At 42.1% G+C, this 22,699-nt stretch overlaps 1 protein-coding gene across 1 annotated transcript in view; it reads left to right on the top strand.

The window, feature by feature from the left end:
• LOC126474555 (synaptotagmin-5) overlaps positions 1-22,699 on the top strand; it is a 258,676-nt gene that overhangs the window by 9,035 nt on the left and 226,942 nt on the right. The window contains exon 2 of the mRNA XM_050102030.1: positions 17,393-17,602. Coding sequence (XP_049957987.1) covers positions 17,393-17,602 — 210 coding nt within the window. The remainder of the gene's footprint in view (positions 1-17,392; positions 17,603-22,699) is intronic.

Here is a 22,699-nt window from a genome sequence, read left to right on the forward strand (position 1 = left end):
CGCCTTCGTTCACCAAGACGACACCACGAGGCGATCCGTTCACTCGGCATTTCTTCTCTGCGCTGCTCCTTTCTTTGGTCTCCAGCAGTTCAGAAAAACCTGTCTTGTGCGGCAGCCCTCTTCTCCGGAGATCGCGGCATCCGCACAACTTATGTAGCATACACTTTGTTCAGCTTCTTCAAATGACTACACAGCACGTTACGTTTATAGTAATAAGAGTGCTGAAGCTGCACCCTTCCACCGCGGTTGGCATGTACGCAGATGATATTCACGAGTAACATCTCTATAGAACGCAATAAAATATAATATGTTTTTCAGTACTATTTACACACACACAATTTTATAAATTAACTGTAGCACTGCTGCTAAATAATTCTTTTCAAATTTCATGAAACTGGTATTTGGCATTTCTTCACGTACTTATACCCAACACTAATATGCCAGCTTACCCACTTATCAATGTAGCTTTGCTAAGGTTTTTTCGTCAGATACGCCTGAGGCATACATCTTTACGAAGAAAAATTCTCAAAAAAAAAAAGTATAAGGGCTATAATATCACTCCATTTATCTCTGCCGAGCGAGGTGGCGCGGCGGTTACCACAACGGAAGACGATTCAAATACGCGTCCTGCCATCCAGAATTAGGTTTACCGCGATTTTCTTAAATCTCTCCAGTCGAATATCAGAATGGTTGCTTTGAAAGGGCACGGTCAATTTTCTTCCCCCACCCTTTAAACATTCCGAGCTTTTTCTCCGTCTCTAATGAGTCGATATAGATGGGACGGTAAACTCTAATCTACCTACGTTTCTCTTCTCCACTTTTTCTGTCCATATTAATGTTCGTTTATTTGCAGACGATGTAAGATAACGCGATGCATGATCCTCTCTCTTTCCATTTCGCGCTGTACATTATACACCCACTTTCTTTCTACACCTCCGAGTTTAATCTTCTCGTGTGCTACCCAAACCCTAAAGGCTATTTGACTGGCCCCCAAAGGATTTCGTACGCAGTATATCATGAACTTTAACAGCACCCAGGACCCCCAAACAACCAACAGTTAACTAGCAGAGCTCTTGACCTCGCATAACTTTTAAAGATTAAATCACGTCAACACTGTCCATTTCATTTAATACATACCATTTTGTTCGATTATTTCTTCTAAATGATGTTGCACGGGTAAAAGCTAAGTAAATTGAACCGTTCCGGCTATTACATAAGGAGGTGTGTTGGCAGCGTAGAAGGATCCATGCCTTAAAATAATTTAAAGCAAACGTAGACAACCGGTCCTGTCAGCTTACATGAAAGAGGAGCAAACAGCAGACATATAATGCTCCATAAAATAACCTTTGTTTACTGATTATGTAACTTCCACATCAAAACATACACTGTCGGGAGAAAATCGGTAACACCAAAAAATAATTAAAGTAGAGAAATGAAATTTCAGGAATATATTTGTCTAGGTAAAGTGTTTAAGTGACAAACATTGTCGGAGATAGTCCACTACAGAAGTGAAATTCTGGTACATTAATACATTAATAACCGGTGTAACCGCCAGAGTGTTGAGTGTAAGCATGCAAAAATGCATGCATTGTGTTGCGCAGGTGCTGGATGGCAGTTTGTGGGATGGAGGTTCCATGGCTGTTGCACTTGGTCGGTCAATAGAGGGACGGTTGATGCTCTTAATGGATGATGTTCACATCGAACGATGATGTCCCATACGTGTTCGAATGGAGACAGATCTGGTGGTCGAGCAGGCCAAGACTATACGTATATCGATACTGCGTAAAGCATGATGGGTTACAACATAGGTATGTGGGCTAACGTTATCCTGTTGGAAAACACTCTCTGGAATGCTTTTCATGAACGTCAGCACAACAGGCCGACTCACCAGACTGACGTACAAATTCGCAATCAGAGTGCATGGGGTAATCACGAGAGTGCTTCTGCTGTCACACGAAGTCGCACCCCGGACCATAACTCCAAGTGTAGGTCCAGTATGTCTAGCACACTGACAGATTGGCTGCAGGTCCTCAGTTGGCCTCCTTCTAACCGTCACACGGTCATCATTGGACTGGCACCGAGGCACAACCAGCTTCTATTAGAAAACATACCGCACCTCCACCCTGCCCTCCAATGTGCTCTCGCTTGTGCCTACTATATTCTAATCAAATAAGTAGTAACAAATTATATGGAACCATTTTAACAATTCTTAAGCATTCAATCCGCTGTAACCTCAGAGAAATCTTTATATATTATGTTCTTTATATTATTAAAAAAAGCATTAACAACTGTATACCAATAAGATTGTAACAATGAGAAGTCTTTGCTGTTAAAGTCAGAAGCATCCGACCCACCTTACGCTTAAAGGGGGTGGGTTACTCTGAACTGTTAATGAAACAAAAAAGTGTGCCAACTGAAGTCGCAAATGGCAGGGGTTTGGGGTCAGTTGTCACACTACAGGACATCTGGCTCGGAGCTCTCCTTGAAGTTACAGATCTCTAACAGTTCGTAGTGTCACTGTGGTGCCTGTTGCTTCTCAGATTGTCGGTTGATATGCAGTATAACGCGCCAGAACCATAAGCCGAACACGATGGTCTTCCCTCTCGGTAGTGTTACGTAGCCGTCCAGACGCTGCTCTTGTTGCTACCGTACATTCTCGTGACCATCGCTGCCAGCAGTCATGTCCAGTTGCTGCATTCCTGCCAAGTCTTTCTGCAAATATCGTGGAAGGAACCTCCAGCTTCTCATAGCCCTATTATACGGTCTTGTTCAAATTCAATGAGGTGCCAATAATGACGTCTTCATCGTCTTAAAGATATTCTTGAGTAAAATCAACCCATCAGGTCCAAAAGTAATTAACGATCACGTCCTTTACAGTATGTATTTAAAGCATACCTGATTTGCATTCTCATAGTGGCGCTACTAGCGCCATTCTTATAGGCTTGGTGCGAAATCTGAATATACATCATCTTTCAGATGTCTAACCATGCCTATTAACTTTCGTTAATGTCGCACAACTCTTTCTTGGTGCTGCCATTTCTTTTTCCGTCAATGTATTTAAACTAAAGCTCAAGATGACTGCATAGATAAAAATACGGGGCAACAAATACGAGGGTAATCCCAAAAGTAAGGTCTCCTATTTTTCACAAGCACATAGACCTGTTTATTTCTACAATGGTTTACATCAGTTTACAGCTTGAACATTTAGCTATTTTTCGACATAATCACCATTTCTGTCGATGCATTTTTGTAGACGCTGCGGCAGTTTTTGTGTCGATGTGTCTGAAATGTTTCCGTCGGCCCCCTATAACACGTGATTCAGGCACTGTGCGTTGTGATTTTGACCTTCATCGCAGAGGCGTAAGACAAAGGGGGAGAGGGAAGAGATGTAGGTAAGAAGGGATGTTCAAAAATGGTTCAAATGGCTCTGAGCACTATGGGACTCAACATCTTAGGTCATAAGTCCCCTAGAACTTAGAACTACTTAAACCTAACTAACCTAAGGACATCACACACACCCATGCCCGAGGCAGGATTCGAACCTGCGACCGTAGCAGTCCCGCGGTTCCGGACTGCAGCGCCAGGACCGCACGGCCACCGCGGCCGGCGAAGAAGGGATGTGACGATCTTCCCATCGTGTGGCATATTTAGGGTGGCGATGGGCAGAACTGTGGTGAAATTTGGCGTCAATGAGACATTACTAACCCACCTTACACCTCACATCAACTTCTGAACTCTGGGCTTTTTTTTCACACGCGCCGACACCTTGCTGTTCGAAGCGTAGCCGAGACCTGGGCTGACATCGCGGGGTACCACACTTTGGCACCATTACAAAGGAAGGTCGTTGGCACCTTTGAGCCAAATTTTAAACTTCGGCGTCGCAAAGGGAGTCAATTAAGGGGTTTAAAAATGGCCCTTTGATTGCGTTGTGCAGTGTATTTAAATGATAATGAATTCACCATTTGACGTTTCATTCGTTATTTTATCATACTGGGGGCGCCATGTTATTGTCAGTCACATGGTTGGAGTATGAAGTGAAAGCATAATAAATCCATTTTCTTAACGTCAGCACAATCTAATACAATTTGTTATTCACTACTGAAATTACACGAGTATCTATACCTCTTATGTAGAGATCCATAGTCAGTGGGTAACAACGAAATTTAGTAATTACTTTGTCGATTCTTTTAATTAGATTGTCAGACAATTTTTAATTGTAATTTATATTTCTTCTCCGTCCCTATGTAGCACACAATACTTCACCCGATTTAGATAAATTTTTTTGCAATTTAATTGAAAAATATCGTTGCAGTAAACTTATAAATGGAATAAATACATTTTTTTCATATCACGTGCCACAGTCTCAAATTTATTAAAAGACGATTCCAATTTTCACCTTGTGTTTTGTACAATCACAGTCATTTATAGCTCACGATCAGATGATCTCGGCGATGTACCTTTTTCAAATGCTACTCGTATCGTAATTTTACTCCGTCACCCTGTATGAGTCTATATAGATGTGTATCTGTCATTTAAATAACAGCGGTATATATTTAAACGACACACGCGTATTTCTATGTCCCGCGGTTACGCATTATGCATAGTTAATGGAGCTGTTTCCTTTGCCTTCTGAAATCTCGTATCGTTGATCGTTGTACATTCTCTCGCCTTTGCCATGAAACTCTTGCTGTTCCTCCACCCTTTTGACAAGGCTGTTGTCAGGACGAGGATCACTCTTTATACCGGAAATCTTCGACCGCCATTGCTAAATATTAAAGTGTGTAAATATTGCCAATCGGTTCTTAATGCAGAAAAGTTTATGACTTTGCATTTCACGAAAAGCTAAAACTTCATAGTTCTTGACAACAAAATGTATGAATCACGATAAGTCAATTTGTGTCATACAACTGTCTGAGACTAACATTTCGTGGAGATATCAAGTGGAACTAGACTCTGAGGAAAGTAAGAAAAACTGCCAGCTTCAGTTCATTACCGGGATCTTACCGGCACATTATTCGCCTCGCGAGTCAGTTTAGCGAAACTGCTAAAAAGATTCAAATGGAAAATACTCAGCGACAGACGTAAAGCATTTCCTAGCATCCTACGACAAGAATTGGTTTTGAGGACGTAGTCTACATATATTGTTGGACTGGTAATAGTACGCACAGAATCATGCAAGCAGTTTATTTTCACACTCTCCATCTGGAATGAAACTGCAAGAAACCGTAACATTTGTTAAGAATTTGTCACCAAACCTAATTTCCAGTCACTCTGGCATGACAAACGATCTTAAATTGAGCGTACCAAAACCAAATCAGAAATTATGCACTCCATTTTCATATGTTCCGTTACAGAGGAAGATCCAAGAGTACTATGTAGTTTAATTCCCACACCATTCCAAAACTTAGTAACATAGAGTCTGTAGCGTTAAGAAACGAATGAAATCACTATAAATGAGCAAGGCCCCAGAGTCCGCTGGAATCTCTGTAGATCAAAGTAGTTTGCACAGTATGGACGTAGATGCTGATTTTGTGGCTGACTCAGCCCCTCTTCTAACCATTACATACCGTAGATCCCTCGGAAAAAAACAATGTTCCCAATGGATGAGAGAAAGCGCAAGACATTCCCGTCTGCATGAAGAGTAGCACAAGACATCCACAAAACTACAGTCCAATATCATTGGTATTCCTCAGTTGTAGAATTTTGTCCTGAGTCACAACTTCAAGAGTATCTCGAATAAAATAACTTCCTCTGTGCGAACCAACATGGATTCCGCAAACATCGGTCATGCGAAACACGATTCACCCTTCTCTGGTATGGCATCGTGTGGCCTAAGATACTCAGTTACATATTCCGTGGATCATTTGAATGACTTTTTATGGAAATATTGTGGAACGAGTTATGATCTTCGGCCTGAGATGCCTTACATTAAAGAAAAGTACTTAAAAGTATAGATAATAGATGAAGGTGAATCTTGCTGGCCGCATGTATGTTGTGACAATAGCACTGTACATGTAATATGGAATAAAGAGTTACAAAAAATATAAACAAATAGAGTGGAATATTTACTACGTAATCATAGACTAAATGAGTTACTACCATATACGACAGAGCTTTCCTTTATGTTGCCATGATAGTACAAATAAATTTTGTTTGATACAAAACCTTAAAAGCAGCAAGTCAGCACAGAAAGCCATGTGAAATCCTCTGACTGAAATCGGGAATCAGAATGCACTACAAACGGACAGTCTTGCTAACTAAACAGCTTAATGAATTGCATTTCAAATTTGTAAGGTCATTGACCCATGTCGCCTTATGCAGTTTAATGTCAGTATTCATGCACACATTAACAATTTACAACTATACGCAGAATCTATGCCAAATAAAAATTTTCAGATCTTGCCTCAAACAAAACAGACAACGAATCTACATATCCTTCCAATACACACATATATTATCATAGAGTTGTGAACATCATTGATATAGCTTTCAGCTGAGCTTGCTGAATGAACGACTCAAATATAACATTGCTCCCAGACTAAAGAAGAATAAGATGAAGAATTTAATTATCAGCACCAGAGCGACCTGTGCCACACCCAAATTAAACCGCAACACACAGAATGCCACAGCACATAAAGCAAATGAAATTATAAAGAAAAAGCTTAAGGAAAATGAATTTACAGTATCATCCCACTAGCCATGAAGCCCTCGTAATAAAGGCAGATGAAAGCAACGTAGCTGTACTGAGGTACCAGAGACACTGCAATAACGAAATTTTTTGAAGCCAACAATATCACTGAACAGTGAACTAAAAGCAGGTCACACCCAAGCGTTTCAAGATAAGCTCAAAAAGCTGCTTAAAATCTGCAATTTTCTACTGACCAATAGAGAATCCCAGAAGAAAGACACTCTCACAAGAATTCAAAAGAATTTAATCACATATACAAAGCTAAGCAATGTAGAAATTTATGAACTCATCATGTAACATGAATTAATCCTCTCACATAATTGTTTTCCATTCCATTTGAACATCGGCTATGCAGGCCTGCTTACTAACATGTTTATACATGACCAGAAACAAGAATTATTCTTAACTCGTCCACAAATTACAGATAAAATTATAAATTATAACAAACATATGGGTGACACAATAATACTTTTCAGTCATCCACAGGAAGAACTAAATAACCCAGCAAATGAAATGAATAAAATGTATTTAATACCAGATTGATAGTCAAACAATAGAGAACTGAAGGAATTAATGTTCTTGATATAGCCGTTTCCAGTCACAATAACAAGAATCCACTACCACTGCTGTTGCCATTAACAACACCTATGCCAACTTAACCAGCATAAAATTGCTTTCTTCAGATCAGCTGTGAATGGTATGCTCCTCATCCTCATCACTGAAGCAGATACATGTAATGAAATGAACATCCTTAAATCTATAGTCCAAAATAATGAGTATAATACCTCTCTCACAAACGCTCTTGTTGAACAAATCCAAAATACACTAAAGCAGTCACAACTATCATTCCACGTTAAAACAGAAATATCAATACTTTACAGCCTTCCATTCCAAGAGAACGTGTTGTACAAGCTTGGTGATGTTTTCAGACGATTTAATATAAAAATATACTTCCATGCAAATAATAAATTATAAAATAAAACTATTCACAATATCAAATCCAATGAGGATTGGCGTCGAGAGTCTGCCATATACAAACTCACATGCCGTTATTCTTGCTTCAATGCACGAGAAACAGGGACAAATTTTGCAATCCACTACAAAGAACATATGGATGAACTCTGACTAAAAATCGTAAACCCGTCCAGCTTTGCTCGTCATGAACACTCTGATGGTGAAATAAATGACAACCTTTCTGTGATACACGTTTCTGACAAAGGGTCATAGATGGATCTCCTTGAGCAATTACAGATTTACATTCCAAAGCTAAAATTACCTTAAAAGATCCTTAACGAACGAAATGAATCAAAACGGAACTTTATCGTTCGGAATTTCTAAGACGTTCTGTCACCAAAATAGAAAAGACAATAATAAGGTACATTCATCATCCTCATGAATTATTATTCTTTTATTCATGTAGCAATTATTCATATAACAACTCTGTCTACTGATAACTGTCTTGCTCTTCATTATTTATATTAACATGATGACATGAAGAAAATCTCTGTCAAGCATGGTAGTAACTCATTCACTCTTTAATTTCGTATTAAATGTTCCACTCCAGATTTTTATATTTTGTGTAACTTTTTAATACGTATTATAAAGATACTGCCAATATAAGGACACATCTGCAGCTAGCAAAATTTACTTACATCTCTTACCAAAACTTGTAAATATTTATCCTGTAACATAATGCATCTCATGCCAAAGATCCTGATGTGGCAAAGTGTGATAGATATCATACCCATAAGCTTCGGTTGGGAAGGGAGTGAGACAGGGTTGTAGCCTGTCCCCTATGTTATTCAATCTGTATATTGAGTAAGCAGTAAAGGAAACAAAAGAAAAATTCGGAGTAGGTATTAAAGTCCGTGGAGAAGAAATAAAAACTTTGAGGTTCGCCGATGACATTGTAATTCTCTCTGAGACAGCAAAGGACTTGGAAGAGCAGTTGAACGCAATGGACAGTGTCTTGAAAGGAGGATATAAGATGAACATCAACATAAGCAAAACGAGGATAATGGAATGTAGTCGAATTAAGTCGGGTTATGCTGAGGGAATTAGATTAGGAAATGAGACACTTAAAGTAGTAAAGGAGTTTTGCTATTTGGGGAGAAAAATAACTGATGATGGTCGAAGTAGAGAGGATATAAAATGTAGACTGGCAATGGCAAGGAAAGCGTTTCTGAAGAAGAGAAATTTGTTAACATCGAGTACAGATTTAAGTGTCAGGAAGTCGTTTCTGAAAGTATTTGTATGGAGTGTAGCCATGTATGGAAGTGAAACATGGACGATAAATAGTTTGGACAAGAAGAGATTTGAAGCTTTCGAAATGTGGTGCTACAGAAGAATGCTGAAGATTAGATGGGTAGATCACGTAACTAATGAGGGGGTATTGAATAGAATTGGGGAGAAGAGGAGTTTGTGGCACAACTTGACAAGAAGAAGGGATCGGTTGGTAGGACATGTTCTGAGGCATCAAGGGATCACAAATTTAGCATTGGAGGGCAGCGTGGAGGGTAAAAATTGTAGAGGGAGACCAAGAGATGAATACACTAAGCAGATTCAGAAGGATGTAGGTTGCAGTAAGTACTGGGAGATGAAGAAGCTTGCACAGGATAGAGCAGCATGGAGAGCTGCATCAAACCAGTCTCAGGACTGAAGGCAACAACAACAACAACAACAACCTTTGTCCTTACATTTTTATAATCGAAAATGTACATTGCCAATACAAATTTGGCATGTGCACTGCAAGTACACAAAACGAACAACTTTTCCATTTCATAAACTTTACTGCACCAATAACTAACTTCTCGTGATTTCTACCAGTACAACGACCACGTCATCTAGCTTTCCAGATAATGTGCATGTAGCACCTCCATCTGTAGATGAACCTGTAGTGTCTGGTAAACTTGTTAATGGTATGGAACATAACTCGTATCACGTCCCAACAAAGCGAGCTGTTCGAGTTGTTGCAAGTTTGTACCAAAATAAACCGCCAATTTAAATCACACTTGCAGTTCGCCATCGATTATGGCTGCTCTGAAATTCAACGATATTCACCGACCATAAGAAGGTCTAGTACAATTCCGACTGGGTGACGTCACTCTACAGTAGTATATTACTCTCACAACACATGCAGAAAGGTGAGGATAAAATGTTTCAAGTGAAAGGATACAAACTGTAGTTCTATAAACTCGAGAGAGCTCCATAACTTGAAGCCCATCTCGGCCAGGCATCCACTTTGAGGTTGACGAGAGTAGTTGGCGTGTTCGGTGCTATTACCCCGCCTACACTCGGCCTCACGGCACGATAGAAATAATGCTTGAGGGTAAATCAATAAGTGAAACAAAATATTCTAAATTCTTATAAATTCTTAGATGTTTGTATTGACAACAACCTCAACTTGAAGTCACATGTTCCAAATATCGTTAAATGTCTATGCTCTGCAACTGTTGTATTATGGCTCATAGATTTTGTGGATGGAAATGTCAAAAACATCACTCTACTTATTTCCATCCACTAATATCTTATGGGATCGTATTCTGGGTACCTTATCTTTGATTAAAAAAATCATTTGTTACACAGAAGCTTTTAATAAGGATCATGCGTGTTGCCCACTTTACAAACTCTTTTAGACAGTCATTTCGTCATGCTAACAATATCCACAAAGTTCATTTAGTGCCTCATGAAGTTTGTTGCCATTAATCGTAGTGCGAAAACAACAGTAACCTTCAAAAATTTAATACTAGAAGAACAAACGACTTTCAGTATCCTTCAGTCATTGTGGCAGAGAAAAGTGTGAGATATTCAGACATACAAGTCTTTGATCACCCGCCCAGCGATGAAAATAATGTGATCAATAATAAAATTAACTTAAAGCACAAACTGAAATCATATGTGCTTGGCGATTCCTTCTCTTACACTGAAGACTTTATGAACAATGAACATTTAAAAATATGGTGTGTGTGCGTGTGTGTCTGTGTGTGTGTGTGAATGAGTGAGTGAGAGAGAGAGAGAGAGAGAGAGAGAGAGAGAGAGAGAGAGAGAGAGAGAGAGAGAGAGAGAGGAGAGAGAGAGAGACTGAACACGTATCATAGTTTACTGTTGATTACTGTATGTAAAAGAATGACATGTTAAGACATGGATAAGAATCGTGATATTTTCATATTTTTTATTAAGAAAGTCTATTGTATTTGTAAAACTGACTCGTTAGATATCATAATAAGAGTTACCAATAACAATTCGGAAAACAAGCAAATAGCTAAAATAAAGTAAAATAAACTTAAGGCTTTCGTATAAATTGGTGCTGAATACTCTTCAGTACGTACGCTGTAACTCGGCCGAAATGAAAAATTCCCTAATTTCATTACATATTTATGTGAAAAAGTCATGTTATTGACAATTTTCGATTGCAAATGTCCCGCTTAATCCATTGGTATAAAACCGGCGTTTGTGATTTATTGTTGCTATAAATAAATAAAATATCGTGGCACTTAAGTTTTCTTTTTTACAGGAGAGTATATTATCTGCAGTCATCGTAAATAAACGTTATTGTCGAATTTGTAAGTGGCCATAACGTGGAAAACGTTTCAGAGAAACTATAAACCTAGTAATAAATTTTGTCTTGTAATAGACATCCCTTTCTGCCTGTTCATTGCATTAGTTCCAAAAGGCTACTGGCAATACTTTTAGGATATCAGACTCATAGACTACAAGCAAGGTTAGTTTAAAACTGTTTCTTTACTGCTCTGTAATATATTTCAACAGGCGTAATGTATCCCTACTGTGCTTAGTATTCTCAAGCAGGAGATGAGCTGATTGCTGTCCGAAATCGCCGTACTACTGTCAAGCGATTGGAAGCTGCTGTGTTAGAGAGATTATCGAGTCAGGTACTAGAGACACCAAAGTTTACTCAAGTACTATCCTCTCCTGCGGATACTCTCTCTTCTACAAGAAATATATGATCTATCATTACTCGTCCACTTGACTGAGTGGGGTTCCCATATAGTCTAGCGGTCCTGTACAGGAGAGACAGGAACCAGGAACAGAGGATGTTACACTCATCCACCTAACCAATAAGTTCGAGGTGCTGTCTTCCATTGAAACCGAAACTGAGCAACTGAGACTCACTTCACCTGTTGGAAAATCTACTGCGTCCTGTGCAAACGCAAATGGATAGGGTCTATCATCATCATCATCATTTAAGACTGATTATGCCTTTCAGCGTTCAGTCTGGAGCATAGCCCCCTTACAAAATTCCTCCATGATCCCCTATTCAGTGCTAACATTGGTGCCTCTTCTGATGTTAAGCCTATTACTTCAAAATCATCTTAACCGAATCCAGGTACCTTCTCCTTCGTCTACCCCGATTCCTCCTACTCTCTACTACTGAACCCATGAGTCTCTTGGGTAACCTTGTTTCTCCCATGCGTGTAACATGACCCCACCATCTAAGCCTGTTCGCCCTGACTGCTACATCTATAGAGTTCATTCCCAGTTTTTCTTTTCTGCCATTGTTCCCATCTACTAGTACCTAAATCATCCTAGCTACTTTCATATCCGTAACCTCAACCTTATTGATAAGATAACCTGAATCCACCCAGCTTTCGCTCCCATACAACAAAATTGGTCGAAAGATTGAACGGTGCGCAGATAACTTAGTCTTTAGACAAAGTTGGGAGTACTAGCCTTGTGCGTGGAAATTCAACGAAGCTCACGGATGCAGCATTGTGTCTAGAGCTGACCATGGCCCCCTAGTTCTGAGTCGAGCGGAAGGCTTGAATAAGAGACTGCGAAAGTTCTGTGTCAAGCTAGACAGTAGTCTCCTAGACTTGCGCCATAGGGTTGAGAACTGTAGCGTCCCCCTAAATGGCACAGGTGAGTTCTAGACATCAGAAGCAGAGGCACAGATAGCTCATTGTGTATGGGGTGAACAACAGGTGACTCTCCATCCAATCCATGTAGCTATACGGTACCCGGATGTATTAGCGTAAAATCGAAAGAAACGCTCCCAGCGGGTGAGAGTATTAAAATCCAAATAGTTAACTGCCGAAGCATTCGCAACAAAGTGACAAAGTTTGAAGATCTCCTGAAAAGCGTAATACTAGATACGGTGCACAAATCTGGTTAAAATCAGAAGTTGACAGCAGTGAGATCCTTGGGGAAAATTGAAGCGTGTTCTAAAACGATAGGCTAATGGGAAATGGAGGGGTGTATTTAACGCAGTAGACAAAAAAAATCAAATACACCAATATAGAAATTGAATTGTGAGATTGTTTGACAAAGACTAAGTATCAAAAATGGATATAAAATTATAATAGGATCCTTCTAGTGACCTCTAGACTTACGTCCCGATGAAACCGGAAACATCAGAGAAAACCACAGTTCACTTGTACGTAAGCTTCTTAATCATATTTTAATCACTGGGTGGGACTTAAACATTTAACAATCAATCATATCGATGATGTTTTGTTATATGAGTCGGGCGCAGACACTAGTTGATGGCCCAGCACTGAAATCTGCAGAAATTTGGGGAAGGGTTGCACTTCTGTCACATTGAACGATTCCCTTCAGTCGTCGGTGGTCCCGTTCTTTCAGGATCTTTATCCGGCTGCAGCGATGTCGGTGATTTGTAATTTTACCGGATTCTTGATATTCACGGTACGCTCGTGAAATGGTCACACGGGAAAATCCCCACTTCATCGCTATCTCGGAGATGCTGTGTCCCATGGCTCGTGCGCCGACTATAACACCACGTTCAAACTCGCTTAAATCTTGATAACCTGCCATTGTAGCAGCAGTAACCGATCTAAAACTGCGCCAGACACTTGTCTTATATAGGCGTTGCAGACCGCAGTGCCGTATTCTGCCTGTTTACATATCTCCGTATTTGAATACGCATCCCTATGCCAGTTTCTTTGGCGCTTCAGTGTAGTTTGCGCGTAGCGAGCGAGAGAATACGAGAATTTCGATTGTGATTTTTGAAGGCCACATATAACAGTGCGAGCTGCATAAAACGAGAACAGTAGGGGCAGCTGAATCACCCTGTGCACATATGACAGGTAGGTTTTCCTTGTATGATGTACTTGGATTTTTATCTCTACCAGCATCAAAGTTTCACTATGGCTGTAACTAATAAATAAATGTACAGAAACGGGACAAATAAACGTAATATTAGTTCCAGATTCTGTTCTACATGTAAACATAATATTATAGGAAAGTCAAGCTAAAATTTAGATTCGATGTTGGCGACATATGCAGTTCGCTATTCTCACTCCATAGACATTCTGTCTATGTTTTTTAGGAAAAACATACCGATGAGAGTTCACCTTATAAACTTAAAGTGCAAGGATTTACCACAGTTGCCTCCAAAGGCCATGAAAAGCATGGAATCCCAACACTTATTAAAAATGAGCTATTGAATAATACTACAGAGCTTCCCATGCCCACTGACTTTGCCACAGGGATAAAAGTAAATGACTTAACGGTGGTCAACGTGTAGAAACCTCCATCCAAAAACTGGGCATCTCCTGTCCTTCCTGATGTAAGCCACCCAGCCGTCTACATTGGGGATTTCAGATCTTACCATTTCAGATGGGGATACCACCCCAGTGATGACCAAGGTCTCCAGCTAGCAGATTGTGCTGATGTCAACAATATCCATCTCGTATACGATGATAAGGACAAGGGCACATTTACGTTCGAATGCATGGAAAACTTCAGCTTCGTCAGATCTCTTTTTTGTGACTACCAGTAATGACGGAATCCCAATGCTAGCAAAGCGAACTGTTTTGACACGCCTGCCGAAAAGCCAAAACTCACCAGTCATTGTGGAGTTTGGCCTGTAGGTACCAATCATATACAGACCACCAATCAACCCGCAGGAACCTTCGTAAGGCACACCTGGACAAATTCCAATCTCGTGTGGAACAAACTGTGACCAGAATTCCTTCAAATCCGATAAACTATGAACGGTTTACTAAACTGCTGCTGCGAGCAGCCCAAGAAACTAACCCACGTGGAGCTAGAAGACAATACATACCAGGCTTTACCAAACAATGTGAATCTCTTCTTCAGTAATACAACACTGGAAACCCCCAGACTGCAGACTCACACACCAAGCTTCTTGACGAAGAAAGAAGGAAACGTTGGCATGAGCTAGTTGAGCAGGTTGACTTCACACATTCCAGCAGTAAAAGTTGGGGCCTTCTCAGAAAATTAGAGGGTGCTGCACATCCTAACTCCAAACGGAGTGCTGTAAACCCTAATAAAATAAGCTTAGTTATACATAAAAACTCCAAGATCCACGTCGCTACACAAGAGAAGAAGGACCTGAAAAAACTCATGGCTGAAGCACAATCTCTGAAGAAGAGTTGATAACTGCAGTAAATGACGTCAGATCAAGGAAAGCGGCCGGACCTGGTGGAATCCTACCGGAGTTTCTAAAGAACCTCGGTCCAAGAGCACGCACATGACTCTGCAAATTTTTCTCCGTCATACTTGAGACTGGAAACATCCCAAACAAATGGAAGTAGTCGAAGATAATAGCTATCTTGAAGCCTGGAAAGGACGAGAGAGATCCCAAGAGCTACAGACCTCTCTCTCTGCTGTGTGTGATGTACAAACTCCTCGAGAAAATTCTCCTAAAAAGAGTGACCCCCCCTAATAGATGCAACAAACTCGTGGAAGAATCTGGTTTCAGGGCGAAGATGAGCTGCTGCAATGAAGTCCTGGCACTAACCACGTATATTGAACGTGGTTTTCAGAACAAGAAAAAGACCAGTGTAGTATAGATCTCTCAACTGCATACGACACAGTATGGCTTAAAGGATTACTGTACAAGCTTGTTACTGTAGTCAAATGTAAGAAGTCATTAAAGCTCTTTTATAATCTGCTATCCACAAGGAAGTACAGAGTACATCTTCACGGAAAAAGAAGCAAAGCCCGAATCCTCAATAATGGACTACCACAAGGCTAGCTCCGTTACTGTTTAATTTGTACATCTCTGATATGCCGGAAGTCAAATCACGGAATTTCGTATATGCCGATTATCTGGCTATTGCTTTGCATGGCGAGTCATTCAAACAATTGGAATCAGACCTAAATTCTGACTTGGAGCAGCTTCATAACTACTATAGGACCTGGCATCTGAACTTTAATGCATCAGAAACAGTAAGTACAGTGATGCGTCTGAATAATAAACAAACAGACAGGAAGCTGCGCTTGAATGTAGCAGGCCAGAATATAAGACATGAAAGAGCACGAAAATACCTGGGCGTTAAACTGGACCGTAGCCTAACATTCAAATAACACCTGCAGTACGTCAGCCAAAAACTCAGAGGCAGAGTCAGTATCATTCAGAAACTCTCAGGCTCTACCTGGGGAAGTAATGCTACGACACTTCGCACTTCCTCCTTGGCTCTAGTCTACAGCATTGCAGAATACTGTGGGCCTGTATGGGCCAACAGTTAGCACGTCAATAAAGTAGAAGTTTACCTAAATGACACCTTGCGAACAATAATTGGAACAGTGAGACCTACACCAACACCATGGCTCTCTGTGCTGGCAAACACTGAATCTGCCTCACTCCACAGACAATACGCAATCGCCGGCCGCTGTGGTCGAGCGGTTCTAGGCGCTTCAGCCCGGAATCGCGTTGCTGCTACAGTCGCAGGTTCGAATCCGGCCTCGGGCATGGACGTGTGTGATGTCCTTAGGTCAGTTAGGTTTAAGTAGTTCTAAGTCTAGGGGACTGATGGCCACAGATGTTATGTCTCATAGTGCTTAGAGCCATTTGAACGATACACAATCCAAAGAGAAATGCAAAAAAATGCTGCTGATACCGCAGTCCCAATACACGCCGATCTGCATGGCCCGACACTATTAAAGTCAAGAAATCCCTTCTGGAACCACTCCTCGAACAATCGGGGCACCATAGTAGAATCGAAACACCTATGGTTCAAATGGTTCAAATGGCTCTGCGCACTATGGAACTTAACTTCTCAGGTCATCAGTCCACTAGAACTTAGAACTACTTAAACCTAACTAACCTAAGGACATCACACACATCCATGCCCGAGGCAGGATTCGAACCTGCGACCGTAGCGGTCGCGCGGTTTCAGACTGTAGCGCCTAGAACCGCTCAGCCACCCCGGCCGGTGAAACACCTACGGCAACAAGCAAATGTTAACAATGGACACCTCTTTAAGAACCCGGCTGATCGTATTCCTGGCCTCAACATCCCTCAAAGAAGCCGGGTGGCACTAAACAGAATGAGAAATGGTGTCGGAGTGTGCAACAAGCTGATGGCCACGTGGGGCTGCTTGGACGATCCTCACTGTGACTGCGGCAAAATGCAGAAGATGCAGCACATAAACGAGTGTGAAAGTTATGGTTTTCGGGACGGTTCACTAGAGGATCTGCATAGACTCTGAGACCGTGCAATTCTTGGCTTTGTAAATTGTTTATGTTTAATTGTTAATTTTTTTCACAGATTGCAACATGTATGCACTATAGGTTTATGAATACTGTAATATGTATAGCTAAATTTATAATGAATTATGTTTTGTTACATTTGCTTGTTAATTTAAGTTTCCCATGCTGAATGTGTATAGTACTGTATGGTACCTGGCATATCTAAGGCAAAATAAATAAGTAAATAAATTGGGATGTGAGTGACTTGACTGGTGTGGTACGGTGCTGCAGGACTTCAACGTGAGCCAGCAGCAGCATGCGGTGCAGCCGCCGCCTCAGCCGCAGCCGCAGCCGCCGCCGCCGCCGGGCGCCGGCGAGTCGACCGCGGCGGGCGGGCTGCTGCCGCACCAGTCGCGCTCCTACCCCAGCGGCGGCGCCAGGCTCGCCAGGACGCCCTCCGTGTCCTCGCAGGGCAGCCTCGACTCCAGCCTCTCCAGACAGGTACGCTCACTTACACTGCTGGCCATTCAAACTGCTACACCACGAAGATGACGTGCTACAGACGCGAAATATAACCGACAGGAAGAAGACGCTGTGATACGCAAATGATTAGCTTTTCAGAGCATTCACACAAGGTTGGCGCCGGTGGCGACACCTACTACGTGCTGACATGAGGAAAGTTTCCAAACGATTTATCATAAACAAACAGCAGTTGACCGGCGTTGCCTGGTGAAACGTTGTTGTGATGCCTCGCATAAGTAGGAGAAATGCGTACCATCGAGTTTCCAACTTTGACAAAGGTCGGATTGTAGCGTATCGCGATGGAGGTTTATCGTATCGCGACATTGCTGCTCGCGTTGCTCGAGATCCAATAACTATTTGCAGAATATGGAATCGGTGGGTTCAGGAGGGTAATACGGAACGCCGTGCTGGATCCCAACGGCCTCCTATCACTAGCAGTCGAGATGACAGGCATCTTATCCGCGTGGCTGTAACGGATCGTGCAACCACGTCTCGATCCCTGAGTCAACAGATGGGGACGTTTGCAAGACAACAACCATCTGCACGAAAAGTTCGACGACGTTTGCAGCAGCATGGACTATCAGCTCGGAGGCCGTGGCTGCGGTTACCCTTGACGCTGCATCAATGACAGGAGCGCCTGCTATGGTGTACTCAACGTTGAACCTGGGTGCACGAATGGCAAAACGTCATGTCCTTAGGTTAGATAGGTTTACGCAGTTCTAACTTCTACGGCACTGATGGCCTCAGATGTTAAGTGCCATAGTGCTCAGAGCTAATTGAACCATTTGTCACATAAAACATTGAAACTTGAAGCTCTCGACACAGTCCAGACACATCTGTCACAGCCTGTTAGAAGCGTAGGGTTTATAAAGCGTGTCGTCGGATGCATAATCAGGAAAGAGAGAGATTTATCTGACGTTCCGAAAGGGCATGATCATTGGTTTTCGGGACAAGGGCGGAAGCATTTACGGAATGGCTTAGTTTGTAAGAAATGGCTTAGTTTGTAAAGCGCGCTGTCCACAAGTGCGCTGTCTAAGACCGGCGCCGAGGTAACTGTGTCGCAACACGAGCCACAGGTGACAGGGCTGAACGACGGCTGCGGATATGTGTACGAGCGATTAGACGTGCAAATGTTGAGCAACTCACTGTCCAGGTGAACCGAGGAGCTACCGACAGCGTCTCCTCTACGACCGTTCAATCGAACGTTGCTGCGTACGGGCCTCCAAAACAGGCGTCTCGTTCACGCACCCACGCTGACTGCTGTTCTTCGACGGCGAATGTTGGAATCGCATGTCAATATTAGAATTAGAGCAAGAAGTTACCGCAACTGCCTCCACAAACTGCAGTGCCCCCTGCGACCCACTTGCCTTCTCCAGAGCTTCTGTGACTGATCTCGTGTGGTCGCCACTGTACGAAAACCTTGGCCCAATCGTTTCTTAACAAGATAATTTGAAGCCTTCTTCCCAAGTTAGCTGATCTTGCTGTCTCCTCAAAAATAGCCAATAAGCAAGAAAAAAATAGTTGAGTATCACTCGAAGATATGTGACTGTCACAGCATGACAGTTATTGATAATTAGGCACTCCTGGCAATATACAATTCCGTTACATTTATTTCAGACGAACTAAAAATCTGATTAAAAATTAGCTTTACAGGTTTTCAGGAACGACTAACTATTCCAGTCTGCCAATAAAAATAAAGAGGAGGCATTGCCGGACATAACTACAAGTACACCCCAAGGCTTCGCTATCTTCACGAAAGAAGCTGAGAAAGGAAAAGAATTTTTTTTAGGTGAAATTGCCGAACAGGTTATCAAGGGACTGGCATATCATATCCAGGTGACACATGTTGTTTATTTTAGATTGTCAGTATCGTAGTAAACGACGTTGTCCCCTAAACAATACTTTTTAGTTTTTTTCCCCTTTATGAGATGTCTTTCTAGCAGCATATAGACTGACTTGTTTGCATCCGTTGGTTCTTTCTTTATGCAACTATTCTTTCTCGATACTCTGCACTTGTGCGACAGTTTAAGCTGTCAACGTGCACCTATCTTACGGCTCGGGGCCGTTCGCGACACAGCCACTACCACTACTATTGTCACCTCGCATGCCACATTCCCTGTTCAGGTATGGGTAAAATAAGTTTGTGCGCACCCCAGTGCCATCTGTATGTGTATAAGAAAATACTACTCAGCAGGTTTCTCATGCAGAAATCACTACTGAATGAATGTTCTTTATGTGGTATCGCCGAGAAATCGCAGTGCCACACTAAAATCGTTACCACAGACATTAGTGAGGCCTCGCCGCAATCTGCGACAACAACTGGAAGCCACTCCTAAAGACCACACCTCCCTCTCAGCATAGCAGCTCCCTCATACTAAGATCGATATAGTGTCCAGAACGGAAGAGCTCAGCCCAGTTCGTGACCTCATCTGAAGGAGTCAGCATCACAGTGTAGGACCAACGAGTTGTTAAGTCCCTGATGAACTTGTACTTTTGTACCTCGAGAGAATAGTTTGTTAATAAGTGCATGAACTGATGCTTTCACACTCAATGGCAGTTCTAAATTACCGAGCAATCCTGTGGCAAAAAGCTGTGTCATAATCACATAAATATTTTATTCATTTATGTAACAAAGGGACCAAATATTTTATGTCTTCTAGTTTGATCAGACTTCTCCCAGAGCAACTAAAGAACCCACAATAATAACCGAACGAAAGCAGTGCCGCCCTGTAACAACAGATAGCGTGTAAGAAAGTTGTTACGCAGGAGCGGCTTCTGAAGTAGTGCCACTGTGCCGCGGCACCACTTGTATTAAAAAAGAAAGAAAGAGAAATGCGAACTGCACATAAAACTTTGTATCGGAGTATATTTTCTGATATGAAGAGGCGCGTTTCACAGCGCACGCTCTCACGGTGGTTTTCTGAAGATTCAAGCCAACTGCAGATTGGCTCCGTCTGTCCTCATTCGCGCTGAGTGAAAAGCTCGGCCGTTGATTTCTACACCCTTCTTAATGGCGGAAGTAGAGCCACAGCCAGGCTGACTAAGAGCTTTACGTTCCTTCTGCCGGAGAGCAGCAAAGTGTAGGACCTATAGAAGCACGATCTGCTATCTAGCGATCATGTTAGAATACATCGGGGTGCAGAATTCTTGTAATCCAGTTTTACAATATTTGTGAAATTTAATGCTAATACATTCTAAAACGCTAATTAAAGCTTAATTAAATCGAATGCAGAAATAATACATTTAAATATCTTTATACACTACTGGCCATTAAAATTGCTACACCACGAAGATGACGTGATACAGACGGGAAATTTAACCGACGGGAAGAAGACGCTGTGATATGCAAATGATTAGCTTTTCAGAGCATTCACACAAGGTTGGCGCCGGTGGCGACACCTACTACGAGCTGACATGAGGAAAGCTTCCAAACGATTTCTCATACACAAACAGCAGTTGACCGGCGTTGCCTCGTGAAACGTTGTTGTGATGCCTCGAGTCAGGAGGAGAAATGTGTACCATCACGTTTCCGACTTTGATAAAGGTCGGATTGTAGCCTATCGCCATTGCGGTTTATAGTATCGCGACATTGCTGCTCGCGTTGGTAGAGATCGAATGACTATTAGCAGAATATGGAATCGGTGGGTTCAGGAGGGTAATACGGAACGCCGTGCTGGATCCCAACGGCCTCCTTTCACTAGCAGTCGAGATGACAGGCATCTTATCCGCATGGCTGTAACGGATCGTGCAGCCACGTCTCGATCCTTGAGTCAACAGATGAGGACGTTTGCAAGACAACAACCATCTGCACGAACAGTTCGACGACGTTTGCAGTAGCATGGACTACCAGCTCGGAAACCATGGCTGCGGTTACCCTTGACGCTGCATCACAGACAGGAGCGCCTTGCGATGGTGTACTCAACGACGAACCTGGGCGCACGAATCGCAAAACGTCATTTTTTCGGATGAATCCAGGTTCTGTTTACAGCATCATGATGGTAGCATCCGTGTTTGGCGACATCGCGGTGAACGCACATCGGATGCGTGTATTCGTCATCGCCACACTGGCGTATCACCCGGCGTGATGGTATGGGGTGACATTGGTTACACGTCTCAGTCACCTCTTGTTCGCATTGACGGCACTTTCAACAGTGGACGTTACATTTCAGATGTGTTACGACCTGTGGCTTTACCCTTCATTCGATCCCTACGAAACCTTACATTTCAGCTGGATAATGCCCGACCGCATGTTGCAGGTCCTGTACGGACCTTTCTGGATACAGAAAATGTTCCGACTGCCGCCCTGGCCAGCACATTCTCCAGATCTCTCACCAAATGAAAACGTCTGGTCAATGGTGGCCGAGCAATTGGCTCGTCACAATACGCCAGTCACTACTCTTGATGAACTGTGGTATCGTGTTGAAGCTGCATGGGCAGCTGTACCTGCACACGCCATCCAAACTCTGTTTGACTCAATGCCCAGGCGTATCAAGGCCGTTATTACGGCCAGAAGTGGTTGTTCTGGGTACTGATTTCTCAGGATCTATGCACCCAAATTGCGTGAAGATGTAATCACATGTCAGTTCCAGTATAGTATATTTGTCCAATGAATACCCGTTTATCACCTGCATTTCTTCTTGGTGTAGCAATTTTAATGGCCAGTAGTGTAAATACCTATGTGTAATTTAAACATAGTTATGCCCTTAGATTTTGAAACTAAGAGGCATTATTTCAATATTGGCATATCCCACAACAACAGGCTACTGCTACAGAACAAAAAAGACTAACGTACTCACCACATGTTGAGCATCTGTTTTTCAATCAAAGATGTAGTATTTCTGTTTATACTCGTTGCGTTAGTGTAATACTGTTCTGTACAAACACGTTGAAGTTATTGCGAGGTCAGGTAATTAACCAGTGTCATCTGTAAGGTTCAAAAATGGTTCAAATGGCTCTGAGTACTGAGGGACTTAACTTCTGAGGTCATCAGTCCCCTAGAACTTCGAACTACTTAAACCTAACTAACCTGAGGACATCACACACATCCATGCCCGAGGCAGGATTCGAACCTGCGAC

Source organism: Schistocerca serialis, chromosome 4 (assembly GCF_023864345.2).
Source record: "Schistocerca serialis cubense isolate TAMUIC-IGC-003099 chromosome 4, iqSchSeri2.2, whole genome shotgun sequence".
Classification (NCBI taxonomy): domain Eukaryota; kingdom Metazoa; phylum Arthropoda; class Insecta; order Orthoptera; family Acrididae; genus Schistocerca; species Schistocerca serialis.